The 15,838-nt window shown below is 34.2% G+C and overlaps 1 protein-coding gene across 13 annotated transcripts in view; it reads left to right on the forward strand.

Annotated features, from left to right (window-relative positions):
- The window catches only part of COP1 (COP1 E3 ubiquitin ligase), a 259,658-nt gene that overhangs the window by 114,314 nt on the left and 129,506 nt on the right, over positions 1-15,838 (forward strand). For all 13 annotated transcript variants that reach the window (XM_050767129.1, XM_050767154.1, XM_050767165.1 and 10 more), the window contains 2 exons: positions 7,846-7,960; positions 12,114-12,249. In XM_050767129.1, coding sequence (XP_050623086.1) covers positions 7,846-7,960; positions 12,114-12,249 — 251 coding nt within the window. The remainder of the gene's footprint in view (positions 1-7,845; positions 7,961-12,113; positions 12,250-15,838) is intronic.

The raw sequence follows: 15,838 nt of genomic DNA on the forward strand, positions 1-15,838 counted from the left end.
TTAATATTATTTGTAATTTAATAATTAAACTGGCATATGACGAAGACCCAAGTGTTGCATATTTACCAACAATTTTGAGGCGACCTAGTTGCTTGTAGGGTTTTTGAATAAAGGATTTGCTCTAGGGTTTTGAATAAATTTAAGAAATGTCAAGAATAAATATTGGAAAATAATTGAGACAGTGAGTTTACTGTAAAAACTGGAAGCCAAATAAATAAGTAAAATAAAATAAAACAGGGTTGCTGACTACTTATTTGTTTTATATGCCCTGTTTCTAATTATGGTTAATTATTCTCATCTTTCAGACTTTGAAGTCTTACATGTTTTTCCATTAAACAGATCACTTTTTTTTTCTCTTTTTTTTGAGACAGAGTCTCGCTCTGTCACCAGACTGGAGTGCAGTGGTGCAATCTCGGCTCACTGCAACCTCAGCCTCCGCTTCCTGGGTTCAAGCGATTCTCCTGCCTCAGCCTCCCGAGTAGCTGGGACGACAGGTGTGCACCCCCATGCCCGGCTAATTTTTTTGTTGTTGTTTTTTGAGACAGAGTCTCTCACTCTGTCACCCAGGCTGGAGTGCAGTGGCGTGATCTCTGTTCACTGCAAGCTCCGCCTCCCATGTTCATGGCATTCTCCTGCCTCAGCCTCCCAAGTAGCTGGGACTGTGGGCACCCACCACCATGCCCAGCTAAGTTTTTTGCGTTTTTAGTAGAGACGGAATTTCACCATGTTAGCCAGGATGGTCTTGATCGCCTGACCTCGTGATCCACCCTTCTCAGCCTCCCAAAGTGCTGGGATTATAGGCGTGAGCTACCACGCCTGGCTGCTAATTTTTATATTTTGAGACAGGGTTTCACCATGTTGGCCAGGATAGTCTCAGTCTCTTGACCTCGTGATCTGCCCACCTCGGCCTCTGAAACTGCTGGGATTACAGGCATGAGCCACCACGCCCAGTCATATCACTTTTTAAGAGATCTATAGGCTAAAATCTAGAATTACAATCTTAGTATTTATAAAAAATATATTGGTACCTACAAAGGAATATATTTCATTAATATGTAAATTAGAAATATAGTAAAACTTTCATGGAACCAGCTTTTGTGTTATTTAATAATAGAACATTAAAAGTAGTATACAGGTTACTCATGTGTTCCTAACCAATTTTATCACCTGCTTCCTATCGAAATATAATTATTTTTCTGATATTTATGTTTATCAGTATGTTGGCTTTTTAAAAAGTTTTACCACATGTATACACACGCCTATATTATTTGTTTTGGCTATATTTGAACTTTATAAAAATATTTTAGTACGTAGGTTTCTGAGATTTGTTTTTTCAGAGATTAATTGCTGATGCCTGTGGCTGTAGTTGATTGTCACTGATGTATAATATTCCATTGTGTTAATTTATTACAATTTTTCAATTCAATCTGTATACATTATATGTATTTCTAGTGTTTTTGTTGTTGTTGCTATTAAGGGCATCTTTGTACATGTCTCCAGATGCAAAGGTGCAAGAGTTTCCCTAGATATGTACCTAGGAGAGGAATTGAAGGGCATTGGATATGCAAAATTTATATTTTGAGTTAGTAACAAATTGTTTTCCAGCATGCTTTTATCAATTTAAAACTCCCACTACATGAGTATATGAGTTCCAGGTTCTCAGCATTCTTGCTGATAATTAGTATTGTTGGACTTCAAAATGATTGTCACCTTAGTGGTAATAAATAGAACATAGTTGTGACTTTAATTTTTATTTTCCTGTCACTATAAAACAGCACCTTTTCTTATATTTATTGGCCTTTATATTTTGTCTTTTGTAAAATGGCGTTTCAAGTCTTTTCTCATTTTTTTGTGTTGGTCTTAGAGAAATAGATGTATTCTGGATACTAATCATTTGTTTTTGGATTTTGCAAATATCTTCTTATATTTTGTATCTTCTTGTCTCACCTTTTTAATGATGGATTTTGGTGAACAGAAGTTCTTAATTTCTATGTCATGAAATTTATAATTTTTATAATTAATACTTTGTGATTCATTTAAGAAATTCTGCCCTTTCTCAAGATTGTAAACATACTATCCAGTAACATAGTACATGATCAGTTTTTGTAAATGTTCCATGCATGCTTAAGAAGAATGCCTATTTTTTAATTAGGTATAGTGTTTTCTATGTGTTCACTATATCAAATTTCATATTTGGCCATATATAAACTAGTGTTACTTGCATAACACTAGTTGCATAACTCAGTTGACTTGAAGATTCATCTCCCATTGTGTTAATAGGTTTGTCTATTTCTCTGGCAATTTCTGCCTGAAAAAGGTTAATGCTCTATTATTACATACAGACAGGTATATAATTGTTAAATTGAACTTTTTCTCATATGCAGTGGCTATTTTCATCCTTATTAATGTTTTCATCTTGAATCTGTTTTTTCTCTTTTAGTTAGTACTCTTTCATGTTATCCCAATTTTTTAGTTTGTCCCTGTTTTAAGTATTTCTTTAGCAGATAGCATACCTTTATTTTAAATTATCTATTCTGTCACTATTTCTATTATGATTATTTCCATTTATTTATTGCTAATACTGATATAATTTCATTTTTTTTACTTATTATACTTACTGTTTTTCTCAGTTTTTGATTTTTTTCTTACTTTCTTACTGCCTCTCACCATCTCTCTTCTGGTTTGATTGTTACCTATTCTGTCACTGTGCTTTCAGTAGTTGTCCTTGAAATTTATTCACACTTATCATCTAAACAGAGTATCTTAATTACCTTCCTGAACAGTATAAGAGCTCCAGAATGCAACTTTTGTCACTTTCTTCTGAGTTATATGTTGTTAGTTGGATAGTTTTTGTCTTATTCTTAAGCCCCATAAACTAAATATGATAATTAACAGTAATATTTATAATCATTTATTTGCTAGTTTCCTTGCTCTCTTTTTCATTTTGTGTCTCAGATCTTCCAGTGTATGTCATTGTATTATTCAAGTACACAATTTCAGAGTTTTTTTTTTTTTTGAAACGGAGTCTCGCTGTGTCGCCCAGGCTTGAGTACAGTGGCACAGTGTCGCGATCTCGGCTCGCTGCAACCTCCGGCTCCTGGGTTCAATCCCAGTTCAATCCCGCATAGCTGGGATTACAGGCAGAAATTCTTTTAGAGATGGCTCACTGGTAATAAGCTTCATTTTTGTTTATGATGTTGTGAGATAACCTTTTGGGGTTCTGAATTTTAGGTTGGAATTAACTTTGTCTCAACTTTTTTAAGATTATTGATGTCCTTTTTGTTCTAGCTTTCGACTGCTCTTGAAAAGCATTTTGCCTTTTTAATTATTGTTCCTAAATGAATGATCTTTCTTCTGATTTTAAGATCTTTTTGCTGTATAGCCAAAAACACAGTTTCACCTTAGTGTGTCTAATTGTGGGTTTCTTTTTAATTATCTCACTTGATCAGAATAATTTATCTATGTGTTCTTATCTGTTTTCAGTTCTGGAAAAATCTCAGCCATCAACTCTTCCAGTATTTCTTTTAGTTTCTTGATCTTTTCTTCTGGGTCTCTGGGCATATTTCAAACTATTATTCTTTCATGCCTGTTACATTGTTTTTCAAATTTTTTGTCTTCCTGGCTTTTGTCCTACATTCTGGGCCGTTCTTTCAGATTTCTCTTCTAGTTTGTAAATTCTGTTTTCAGTTTCTCTACTTGTGGTCCCTGGACTTAATTCTCCAAATCGCAATTCAGTTACTTGTTTTGTTTAGGTATTGTCCTCCTCTTGCCCCTGCCCTGTGCTGCTGCTGTTACATTTTGTTTATCATTACATCTCTGAGTTCACCTTCCTGTTTGTCTGTTAAGTCTTTGAAAATTATCTTACTTTCTTGTGAATTGTTGACAAAGAGAGTCAAATGCTATAAAATATTTAAAGAAGTTTATTTAGAGTCAAATAAACTTTTTTTAAAAGAGGTTTATTTGGAGCCAAAAAAAAAAAAAGCCAAAATGAGTGACCCTGGCCCGAGGCACAGTCTCAAGAGGTCCTGAGAACATGTGCCCAAGGTGGTTGGTATACATTTTAAGGATACATAAGACACCTATCATTACTTATGAAGTTTACATTGATTCAATCTGGAAAGGCGGGACAGCAGGCAGGGACACGGGGTGGGAACAGGGATTGGCTTACAGGTCACACATGGATTCAAAGATTTTTTGATTGGCTCTTGGTTCAAAGAGATAAGTTACTATCTAAAGATCTGAAATTAATAGAAAGGAGAGTCTGGGTTAAGATAAGGGGTTCCGAAGACCAAAATTTTTATGTAGATGAAGTCTCATAGGTGGCCACCTTTAGAGGCAGTAGATGGCAGATGTTTCCCAATTAGGCTGGACTCTCAGTTAGAATCTCTTCAGGATTGGGAGGGCCTGGAAGGGGAAAGGTGTAGTTATGTTAATACAGATGCAAAATTTTCCCCACAAAAGACTGCTTTGCAGGGTCATTTCAAAATATAGCAAAAACCATATTTGGGGATAAAGTATATTGATTTCCTTCTTTATCTGTCATGTGACATTATTCAGAGTCAGGTTGAAAACTAAGAGAGATTATATAGGGTTAAATAAAACCCATCTGATGAGATGTTATTGTTTGTAAGGCATGACTCCGCAGTCTTCTTAAATAGGAATTTGGGCAAGAAAGAAAAAAATTCAGAGTTTAGTTCTCAGATTGAGGCAGTGCTTTAAAATATGACTCTTACCTCCTCCCATCTAGTTTTATCAAAGCAGGGATACACTGTAACATACACTACAGTACCTTAGTATTTTTTACTTTATGCATTTGGCATTGTGGTATAGTTATTGGTGAAGTTGTGCCAGCAAGTAAATAACATATATTTAGGACCAAAAACCTTTGTTTTTTATAGGATTTTTATACTAACATTTTTCAAGTTTATTGCCTTTGTATCTGATTTTGTTATTTTGTTCTTCTAATGAGTATATCAAACTCTTTGGCATGTGTATATTATTGCCTCTTAATCTGATAATCAATATTAAATAGATTTTTTTTTTTTTTTTTTTTTTGAGACGGAGTTTTGCTGCTGTTGCCCAGGCAGGAGTGCAGTGGCATGACCTCGGCTCACCACAACCTCCGCCTCCCTGGTTCAGGTGATTCTCCAGCCTCAGCCTCCCGAGTAGCTGGGATTACAGGCATGCACCACCATGCCCAGCTAATTTTGTATTTTTAGTGGAGATGGGGTTTCTCCATGTTGGTCGGGCTGGTCTTGAACTGCCAGCCTCCAGTGATGCACCCGACTCGGCCTCCCAAAGTGCTGGGATTACAGGTGTGAGCCACTGCACCCAGCCAAGTAGCTATTTATAGTTAAGAACGATTCCAATAATTCCAGGTTGTAAGGCTACAGTGTAGGGATAATGAAAAAGTAACTCATTTTCCTTTTTTTTTTTTTTTGGAAGTAATAATAATAAAATAATCTTTTATTTTGCCTTTTTTGAAATGGAGGTAAAATACATATAAAGAAAAGCACAGATCTTATGTATTTGCTTGAATGAGATTTGACAGACACATACATGTGATTGCACAACGCCTAGATGAAGATATGGAACATTCATCTTGCCTTATACTACTTTCAAATTCAGTCCCAGTTCTTCAGGGGCAAATATTATTCTCACTTCTAGAAACTCATAACTCACCTGTTTTTAATCCTTATATGACAAAGTTACGAAATAACATTACCTTTTGTGTATGACTGTTATTCAGTGTTTGTGAGATTCATTCTATTTTGTATGTATCAGCAGTTCATTCTTTTTATTATTATTATTATTATTATACTTTAAGTTCTAGGGTACATGTGCACAACATGCAGGTTTGTCACATATGTATATATGTGCCATGTTGGTTTGCTGCACCCATTAACTCGTCATTTACATTAGGTATCCCTAATGCTACCCCTCCCCCCTCCCCCACCCCACAACAGGCCCTGGTGTGTGATGTTCCCTGCCCTGTGTCCAACTGTTCTCATTGTTCAGTTCCCACCTATGAGTGAGAAAATGTGGTGTTTGGTTTTCTGTCCTTGCGATAGTTTGCTCAGAATGATGGTTTCCAGTTTCATCCATGTCGCTACAAAGGACATGAACTCATCCTTTTTTATGGCTGCATAATATTCCATGGTGTATGTGTGCCATATTTTCTTAATCTAGTCTATCATTGATGGACATTTGGGTTGGTTCCAAGTCTTTGCTATTGTGAATAGTGCCGCAATAAACATACAAGTGCGTGGGTCTTTGTAGTAGCATGATTTATAATCCTTTTGGTATATACCCAGTAATGAGATGGCTGGGTCAAATGATATTTCTAGTTCTAGATCCTCGAGTAATCGCCACACTGTCTTCCACAATGGTTCAACTAGTTTACAGTCCCACCAACGGTGTAAAAATGTTCCAATTTCTCCACATCCTCTCCAGCTTTTTAACGATCGCCATTCTAACTGGTGTGAGATGGCATCTCATTGTGGTTTTGATTTGCATTTCTCTGATGACCAGTGATGATGAGCATTTTTTCATATGTCTGTTTGCTGCATAAATGTCTTCTTTTGAAAAGTGTCTGTTTATATCCTTTGCCCACTTTTTGATGGGGTTGTTTGATTTTTCCTTGTAAATTTGTTTAAGTTCTTTGTAGATTCTGGGTATTAGCCCTTTGTCAGATGGATAGATTGCAAAAATTTTCTCCCATTCTGTAGGTTGCCTGTTCACTCTGATGGTAGTTTCTTTTGCTGTGCGGAAGCTCTTTAGTTTAATTAGATCCCATTTATCAATTTTGGCTTTTGTGGCCATTGCTTTTGATGTTTGTTATGAAGTCCTTGTCCATGCCTGTGTCCTGAATGGTATTGCTTAGGTTTTCTTCAAGGGTTTTTATGGTTTTAGGTCTAACATTTAACTCTTTAATTCACCTTGGATTAATTTTTTTATAAGATGTAAGGAAGGGATCCAGTTTCAGCTTTCTACATATGGCTAGCCAATTCTCCTAGCACCATTTATTAAATAGGGAATCCTTTCCCCATTTCTTGTTTTTGTCAGGTTTATCTAAGATCAGATGGTTGTAGCTGTGTGTTGTTATTTCTGAGGCATCTGTTCTGTTCCATTGGTCTATATCTCTGTTTTGGTACCAGTACCGTGCTGTTTTGGTTACTGCAGCCTTGTAGTATAGTTTGAAGTCAGGTAGTATGATGCCTCCAGCTTTGTTCTTTTTGCTTAGGATTGTCTTGGCAATGTGGACTCTTTTTTGGTTCCGTATGAACTTTAAAGTAGTTTTTTCCAATTCTGTGAAGAAAGTCATTGGTAGCTTGATGGGGATGGCATTGAATTTAAAAATTACCTTGGGCAGAAGTGGCCATTTTCACGGTATTGATTCTTCCTATCCATGAGCATGGAATGTTCTTCCATTAGTTTGTGTCCTCTTATTTTGTTGGAAAAAGTCATTTTCTATTTGATAATTATTTTCTAACAATTTCTGGATATTAAAATTCCCAAAATTCTAAATTTTAGAATGGCATAATGAATTCTGTCTTCATTTTATTTGTAGAATTGAAGATGTTTCTCATTTTAGTCTTGTAAAACTGTCCTTTAGAGCTTATTTTTAAAATCATTGTTAGTTTTAATCATTCTGTGAATGAATTTGGTATCTATTTTCACGTTAAAAGACAATTTTGAAAATACCTCAGAATTATAGTTTTTTTTACCATTTGTAATCATTTTACTGTGATGAACTTCTGAAGGTAAATAAATGCTCAAACATTTGAGTATTCTGTGCAAAAGAAGAGTATTGTTTATTCTAAGTTACGTGTCTTATTATTTTAGACAAAGAAACAGCCTTGGTATAACAGCACATTAGCATCAAGACGAAAACGACTTACTGCTCATTTTGAAGACTTGGAGCAGTGTTACTTTTCTACAAGGATGTCTCGTATCTCAGGTATATATTTAGACCTTCTCAAATTATCTGAAATCTACATTTCAGATCTGTTTCTGGGTTTTTGTGCTGAATTTACGGAAGGTCCTAATTGCAAAGCAAAAGTGTGTGTTTTTGACACAGTCTACCAGATGATCATGGAGGTTCTTAGTGATCTTAGAGAATGTTATTTTCCAATGACAATTGTTTTCTATATTTGCGAATTCTGAATCTTTATCTGGCAAGCTAGATAAAGTTAAAAAGAAAGTCAGCCATGAATATGTAGCTAACAAAAATAAGTTTCATTCAGTTGCCTCCTATTTAACATTAAATAAACATGAAGTTCTAGGCACTGTCCTCTGTGCTGAGAATAAAAAGATGAAAAAACTGGTTTCTGTCGTTAAGGAGTGTTGTAAATAGAGTCAGGGAAAGCAACAGATAAAGCAGTTCTGTGTGATGTTATGTGTTAAATAAATTTACAGGAGTATCATGAAAATAGATAATATTCACTAATATAACTGGTAGTAAAAAATCCAGGCTGAGTTGAAAATGGAGAGGTGTAAGGGAATGATCAGTGTAGGGATTTCAGAGGAGTTGTATATGTGCTATTCTAGTATAAATTAACTGAAAAAGATGCTTAGAAACGTGTTCAAAGTAGAGGAAATAACATATGCAAAGACATGGATGTGATAGCATAGGATATTTCTATTACTGTAAAAAAGTAATTTAATTTTTCCTCTTTTTCTTAACTCTGTTCTTTAGTCTTTCTCAGTGTCTTTGCTCATCTATGAAATAGAGACATTAACCCTAATGGGTTTTTTAATGATTGTAAGTGACATGTATAAGATACAATGCTTGGTACCTGTTGGGTGCTCAATTAATTCATGTCATTAATGGGGCATCTACTTAAAATAAACCCCACTAAGAGAGAAAAAAAATGGTCTGATATGTTATTGGTTGTTAAAAACTGAGTGTTGGTTTTCTCTTGAATAAATATGTTTATATTATTTATAACCTACATGTTGCTTAGATCCTACAGACAAATTTGCTTCCCGATTGGTGGTATAGGAAAAAATATATTAGATTTACAAAGCATTTTTCCTCTGAAGACTAAGGGAGAAGCCAAGATTTGCTTGTTTTTTGAAATTAACAACAAACAGTTTTTATACATGGAAAGCTTTCATTTATGGCCTGTGAATTGAGCCCCTTATTGTGCTTGTGTAATAATCTATAAATATAAACTACCATAGGAAGTTGTTAAGTTGAAAGTAGCCCAATATCTGCATTCTGACTGGCAGAGTTCATGTTAACCCTTCAATACATTATTTGTTGGTATGATGTTGAAATACAACTATAGGCAAGTAGCAGACCTTTAAAAAAAGAGGTGGGAAAGAGATTGGGGTAGGCTGTTGTTAATAATCTTTAAGTCACTAACAGCATAGGCATGGTATGGAATAGTAAAGGTCATCACAAGTCATTTTATTTTTGGGAGGTAGCTTTACAAGACAGTAGAATAATAAAACCAGGAGGAAAATTAGATAGATTTTTATTTGTGTGGGTGTGGCTGGATTGTACCTAAAACATGTCTCTAGTTTTCAGGAATCTTATGTTAGCTACCTAGTGTAATTATATTGCTGGATTTTAAGTTCCTCCTAGTACCTTTGACTGTAAAGGGGAAATTTTAACTTCTCTGAAACGGTGTAGCTAAGAGGTTGATTGTCCTTTGTATATTTTCAAATGAGAATCTAAATCCATCTGTATTCCCTAACTTTTATTTCCAACTTTCAAACTGAGAGATGGATATTAAAGAACTATTACTTTGGAGTTTCCATTGTAATTGAAAGAGGAAGTTAATTATAAAGCATTAGGAGAAAGAAAAGAGACATTGAATACACTTTTACAAACCAATTTGTAATTAGGATAGGAGAGGTGATATACCAGCAGATATGTTTGGATGTTGATGATAAAACACCACGCAAACGAAATTCTACCTTTTTGTAACCTCATAAGTTAAAACCAATTACTGTACTTTCAGATACTGAAATAACTAGTTTTATTGTTTTCTTTATGGTTTCTGTTGAAAGTAGCCATTAATGAGCTTATATGATAGGCAGAAATCCAGTTAGCCTAGAACAGGACTGTTAACCTAGAACAGAATACACAATATTGAATGCTTGTTTTATGTACTTAGGAATTGATATCAAAATGGGCATGAATAGGATAACATTGAAACAGGTTTTAAATTAATAAAACCAACCATCTTTCCAGTATGTGGAATGTTAAATAACTCACAGTAATAGGTTTCCATATAAAAATAATCATTAACTATTATATCCAGACCACTCTGCAGTATGGTTGTGATTTTTAGTTTTGCAAATAACCCATGTTTTATTTATAATATGTGGAATTTCCTGAGAATAATTTTTGTAGAGCGAGAGTTTTATCTCAGTACCATTATGATATTGCCTATTAGGTAATTCCGTTTGCTCTCTTTAGAATGGAAGCACAACTAATTGTACCCTTTAAATCTAGATGTTTTGATGAATTTACTTAGTGTTTAAATCTGTAAAATTTGTAAAGTATCAGGGACAAAAGCTCACTCAGTTTCCTCAAGTAATGTTATTTATTTTTCCTTTCTCTTTTTCTTTCTTTTTTTTTTTTTTGTAACGGAGTTTTGCTCTTGTTGCCCAGGCTGGAATGCAGTGGCGTGATCTTGGCTCACCACAACCTCTGCCTCCCGGTTCAAGCAATTCTCCTGCCTAGCCTCCCAAGTAGCTAGGATTACAGGCAGGCACCACCATGCCCGGCTAATTTTGTATTTTTAGTAGAGACAGGGCTTCTCCATGTTGGTCAGGCTGGTCTCGAACTCCCGACCTCAGGTGATCCGCCTGCCTCAGCCTCCCAAAGTGTTGGGATTACAGGTGTGAGCCACCGCACCAGACCCTGGTTTTTTGTTTTTTGTTTTTTAATAATATTTGTTACATAAATTTTGTCATGCAAACAGTTGTTTTCAAGATAACCTAGTATCTCCAGATAACATAAGTTCTTCACTGTGCTTTATATTTTCTGTATAACTCTTTTGACTTAATAATTCTGGCATCTTTTATTATGCTTACTCTTACTTCAGACAGCACTTAAGAAGGGAAATCATGAACGTTTGCCTTGAAAAGTTTGTGTGTGTGTGTGTGTATGAGCTTAGAATAAAGAAGCTATGAAAATACAGTGGTATAACAAACTTGTCTCAGTTTCAGTCTAGGAAGCTAAAGTGCTCATTGTTTTTATCATTCTTCAGAAAAGAAAGTATAAGTTCAAATGACAGTGCTGAAAAGCAGTGATTTTTTTAAATTTATGCTTTTAGTGTAGGTCTGCTTGTATTAATAGACTGGAGAATAGATTAGTTGTATTCTCAGGTACTTCGTAAACTGATTTTATGTTTTAAATCCCACATGATTTATCTTCAAATAGTTTACTGAAGTGAACTTTACCCAAGGTATTTGTATACTTTTCCACTGGATGGAATTATTGTTTTTCATATTTCACCAAGAGTTTTGAATGAAAATTTATTTTTTCTTGATGAAGGTACTCTTTGAGGTAAATGGGAGCAATTTCAAACTTTTTTTGTTTTTTAGAATAGTTCGTAACATTGTAGTTTTCTACTCTCTTCCTGTAATAGAATTTGAAACATTTCAGTGTATTATTTGAGCAAATATTTCTTATTATTTATAAACTAATGTTATTGTAAACTGGATTTTAAACAAAACATGGGCATAAATATGTATGCCAGTAACCATGTTCCTTCAAACTAACAAATGCCCATCCAATATATGTACTCTTCTTAACATTCTCACATTCTCCATTGATGGATTTTTATTTTAATGACTCTCAAATAGTAACTCTTTTATTATTATTATTTTTATTTTTCCAAGAAATTATTGCCATAAAAATGAGAATTCATAGTGGAAAGAGACAGTGTCTTTCAAAGAACCAAGACATTTTTTATTAAAGCTGAAAAATTAACCAGTTAAGTTCTGCAAACTAGTCTTTAGTAAAATCTAAATATTGTTTTTTGTATTTAGAATATAACTTTTAATTTGTGGATGTAGCTCTTTGATTTACTTTGCAGTTCAATTCATCTATTTTCTTTTTTTTCTGTTTTTTTGTTTTTTTTTTCATATAGATGACAGTCGAACTGCAAGCCAGTTGGATGAATTTCAGGAATGCTTGTCCAAGTTTACTCGATATAATTCAGTACGGCCTTTAGCCACATTGTCATATGCTAGTGATCTCTATAATGGTTCCAGTATAGTCTCTAGGTAAGTATTGGGCAAATTACTATTTTCTTTTGTAAAAATGTCTAGAATCTAATTGAATTTGTGAAACACTTACAGCATTATTTTTAAAAGAGTGGGTTCTGAAGTAGCCTGCCAATTATTAGTTCTGTGATTTTAGGCAAGTTCCTGAATTTCTATATGCCAAATTTCTTCATCTCTAAAATGGAATAATTGATAGTATCCATCTCATAAGGTTGTAGCTTGTTTTCTTGTACTATCTATGTCTGGTTTTGATGACAGTATGCTCTCCTCATAAGTGCTCCCACCTCTGGATTTTCTGGAAGTTTGTATAGAATTAGTATTATTTCTTCTTTAAATATTTTGTAGAATTTGCCAGTGAAGCTTCCAGAAATGAATTTTAATTATCAATTCAATTTTCTTAAGAGATTTAATCAGATTATCCATTTCTTCTTGATTTAGCATTATAATTAGTTTGTGTCTTTTAAGACATTTGTCCATCTTATCAGGGCTGTTAAACTTTTTGGCGTACAATTATTCATAATATTGCCTTATTATTCTCTTAATATCTTTGGATTGTATGATGATTTTCCCTCTTTCATACCTGACAGTGGATTTTGTTTCTTCTTACCTTTTTCCTGAAGAGTCTAGCTGAGAAGTTTATCAGTTTTGTTGATCTTCCCAGAGAGCCAGCTCTTGGTTTTATTGATAGGCTGTATTTGTCTGTTTTCTGTTATCATTAATCTTTGCTCTTAATTATTTTCATTCTTCTACTTTTTGAGGGTTTAATTTGCTCTTATATGCTAATTTCTTAAAGTAAAAATTGAGATCGTTTAGTTGATACCTTCTTTTCTAATATAGTTATTTTGTGGTATACATTTTCCTGTAAGTACTGTATTAGCCACATCACAAAAAAACTGATGTGATACTTTTCCATTTTAGTATAGTTCAAAGTACTATTTTAGCTTTCTTTTTATTTTTTAAAAAGTTTGTTTTTTAAAATTGACAGATAAAATTTTATGTATTTATTGCATACAGCATGTTTTGAAGTATATGTCAAAATACCTTTTAATTTCCATTTTGATTTTTCTCTTTGACCCATGGTTACTGAGGCTGTTACTAGTTTCCAAATATTGGGATTTTCCAGTGATCTTTCCATTACTGATTTTTTTATTTTTAAGGGACAGGGTCTAATTATGCTGCCTAGGCTATCCTCAGACTCCTGGGCTCATGCAGTCCTCCTGCCTCAGCTTCCCAAGTAGCTTTGACTATTACTGTACCCAGCTTGCTTTATATTATTTTTATCATTATTTGAAATGTTTAATGAAAGTTTATAATATACAGGAAAATAGAATGGAATAAGTCTTCACATAACCATCACCCACATTCAGCAGTGGTTAAGATTTTTCTGTACAAGTTTTATGTATCCTCTTCATTTTGATTACTTTTTGCTTAAGTATTTTATTATTTTTTTCCATGTTCCCTGACTACTTTTATTTTTTTATTGTTTTTTAATATTTTCAACTTTTTTTATAGATTAAATGGTACACATGGTACACATGCAGGTTTGTTACATGAGAATATTGCATGACACTGGAGCTTGGGGTCCTAACGTTTCTGTCACCCAGGCAGTGAGCATAGGTACACAACAAGTGTTTCATAAGCCCACGCCCCCTGCCTTCTCCCACATCCCCATCTAGTAGTCCCCAATAACTGTTGTTCCCATATTTACATTCATATGTCTTCAGTGTTTAGCTGTCACTTACAAGTGAGATGATACATTATTTGGTTTTCTCTTCTTGCATTAATTCACTTAGGTTAATGGCCTCCAGCTTCACTCTTGTTGCTGCAAAGGACATGGTTTTATTCTTTTTTAAGGCTGTATTGTATTCCATGTGCCACATTTTCTTTATCCAGTCCACCATTGATGGCCACCTAGATTGATTACATGCCTTTGTTACTGTGAATAACACTGCAGTGAACATACTAGTGCATGTGTCTTTATGGTAGAACAACTTACTTTCTTTTGTGCATATACCTACTAATGGGATTGCTGGGTCAAATGGTAGTTTTGCTGTAAGTTATATGACGAAACTCCAAACTGCTTTCTGTAGTGGTTGATCTAGTTTGCATTCATAGGAACAGCATATAAGCATTCCCTTTTCTTCACAGCCTTGCCTAGTATCTATTGTTTTTTTGACTTTTTAATAATTGCCATTCTGTGATGAGATGGTATCTCATCCTGGTTTTGATTTTTATTTCTCTGATGATTAGTGATGTTGAGCTTTTTTTCATATGCTTGTTGGCAACTTGTGTGTGTTCTTTTGAGAAGTGTCTGTTTGTGTCTTCTCATTTTTTATTGGATTTTTTGTTTTTCATAGGTCGATTTAAGTTTCTTGTAGATTTTGGATATTAGGCCTTTGTCAGATGTATAGTTTGCAAATACTTTCACCCATTCCATAGGCTGCTTAGTCTGTTGGCAGTTTCTTCTGCTGTGCAGAAGCTCTTTAATTTAATTAGGTCCCACTTGTCAGTTTATGTTTTTGTTGCAATTGCTTTTGAAGACTTAGCCATAAATTATTTGCCAAAGCCTATGTCAGGAAGGATATATCCTAACTTTTCTTCTAAGATTTTTATAGTTTGAGGTCTTAGATTTAGGTTTTAATTGATCTTGAGTTATTGTATATGATGAAAAGTAGCGGTCCAGTTTTATTCTTCTGTGCGTGGCTAGCTAGTTATCCAAGCACCATTGATTGAATAGGGAGTCCTTTCCCCGTGGCTTATTTTTGTTAATTTTGTCAAAGATCAGATGGTGTAGGTTTGCAGCTTTATGCCTGGGTTCTCTATTCTATTCCATTGGTCTTATGTATGTTTTTGTACCTACCAGTGCCATGCTGTTTTGGTTACTGTAGCCTGATAGTATAAATTGAAATTGGGTGGTGTGATGCCTCCAAGTATGTTCATTTTGCTTACTAGTGCTTTGGCCATTCAAGCTCTTTTTTTGTTCCATGTGAATTTTAGAATAGTTTTTTTCTAATTCTGTGAAAAATGACGTTGGTATTTTAAGGATAACATTGGATCTCTAAATTGCTTTGAACAATATTGCCATTTTAACAATATTGATTCTTCCAATCATGCTTATGGAAGAATTTTCCATTTGTTTGTGTCATCTTCAATTTCTTTCAACAGGGCTTTGTGTTCTCATTGTAGAGATCTTTCACCTCCTTGTTTAGATGAGTTTCTAGGTATTTTATTTTCTTTGTGGCTATTGTAAATAGGATTGTGTTTTTTTATTTCTTTCTCAGCTAGAACATTATTAGTGTACGGAAATGCACCAAATTTTGTACGTCAATTTTGTATTCTGAAACTTTACTGAATTTGTTTATGAGTTCCAGGAGTCTTTTGGCAGGGTCTTTATGGTTTTCTGTGTATAAAATCATATTGTCAGCAAAAAGAGATAATTTGACTTATTCTTTTCCTATTTGGATGCCATTTATTTCTTACTATTGACAGATTGCTCTGGTTAGGACTTCCAGTATTATGTTGAATAGGAGTGGTGAAAGTGGGCATCCTTGTCTTGTTCTAGTTGTGAAAGGGAATGGTTTCAGCTTTT

Source organism: Macaca thibetana, chromosome 1, assembly GCF_024542745.1.
Source record: "Macaca thibetana thibetana isolate TM-01 chromosome 1, ASM2454274v1, whole genome shotgun sequence".
Taxonomy (NCBI): Eukaryota; Metazoa; Chordata; class Mammalia; order Primates; family Cercopithecidae; genus Macaca; species Macaca thibetana.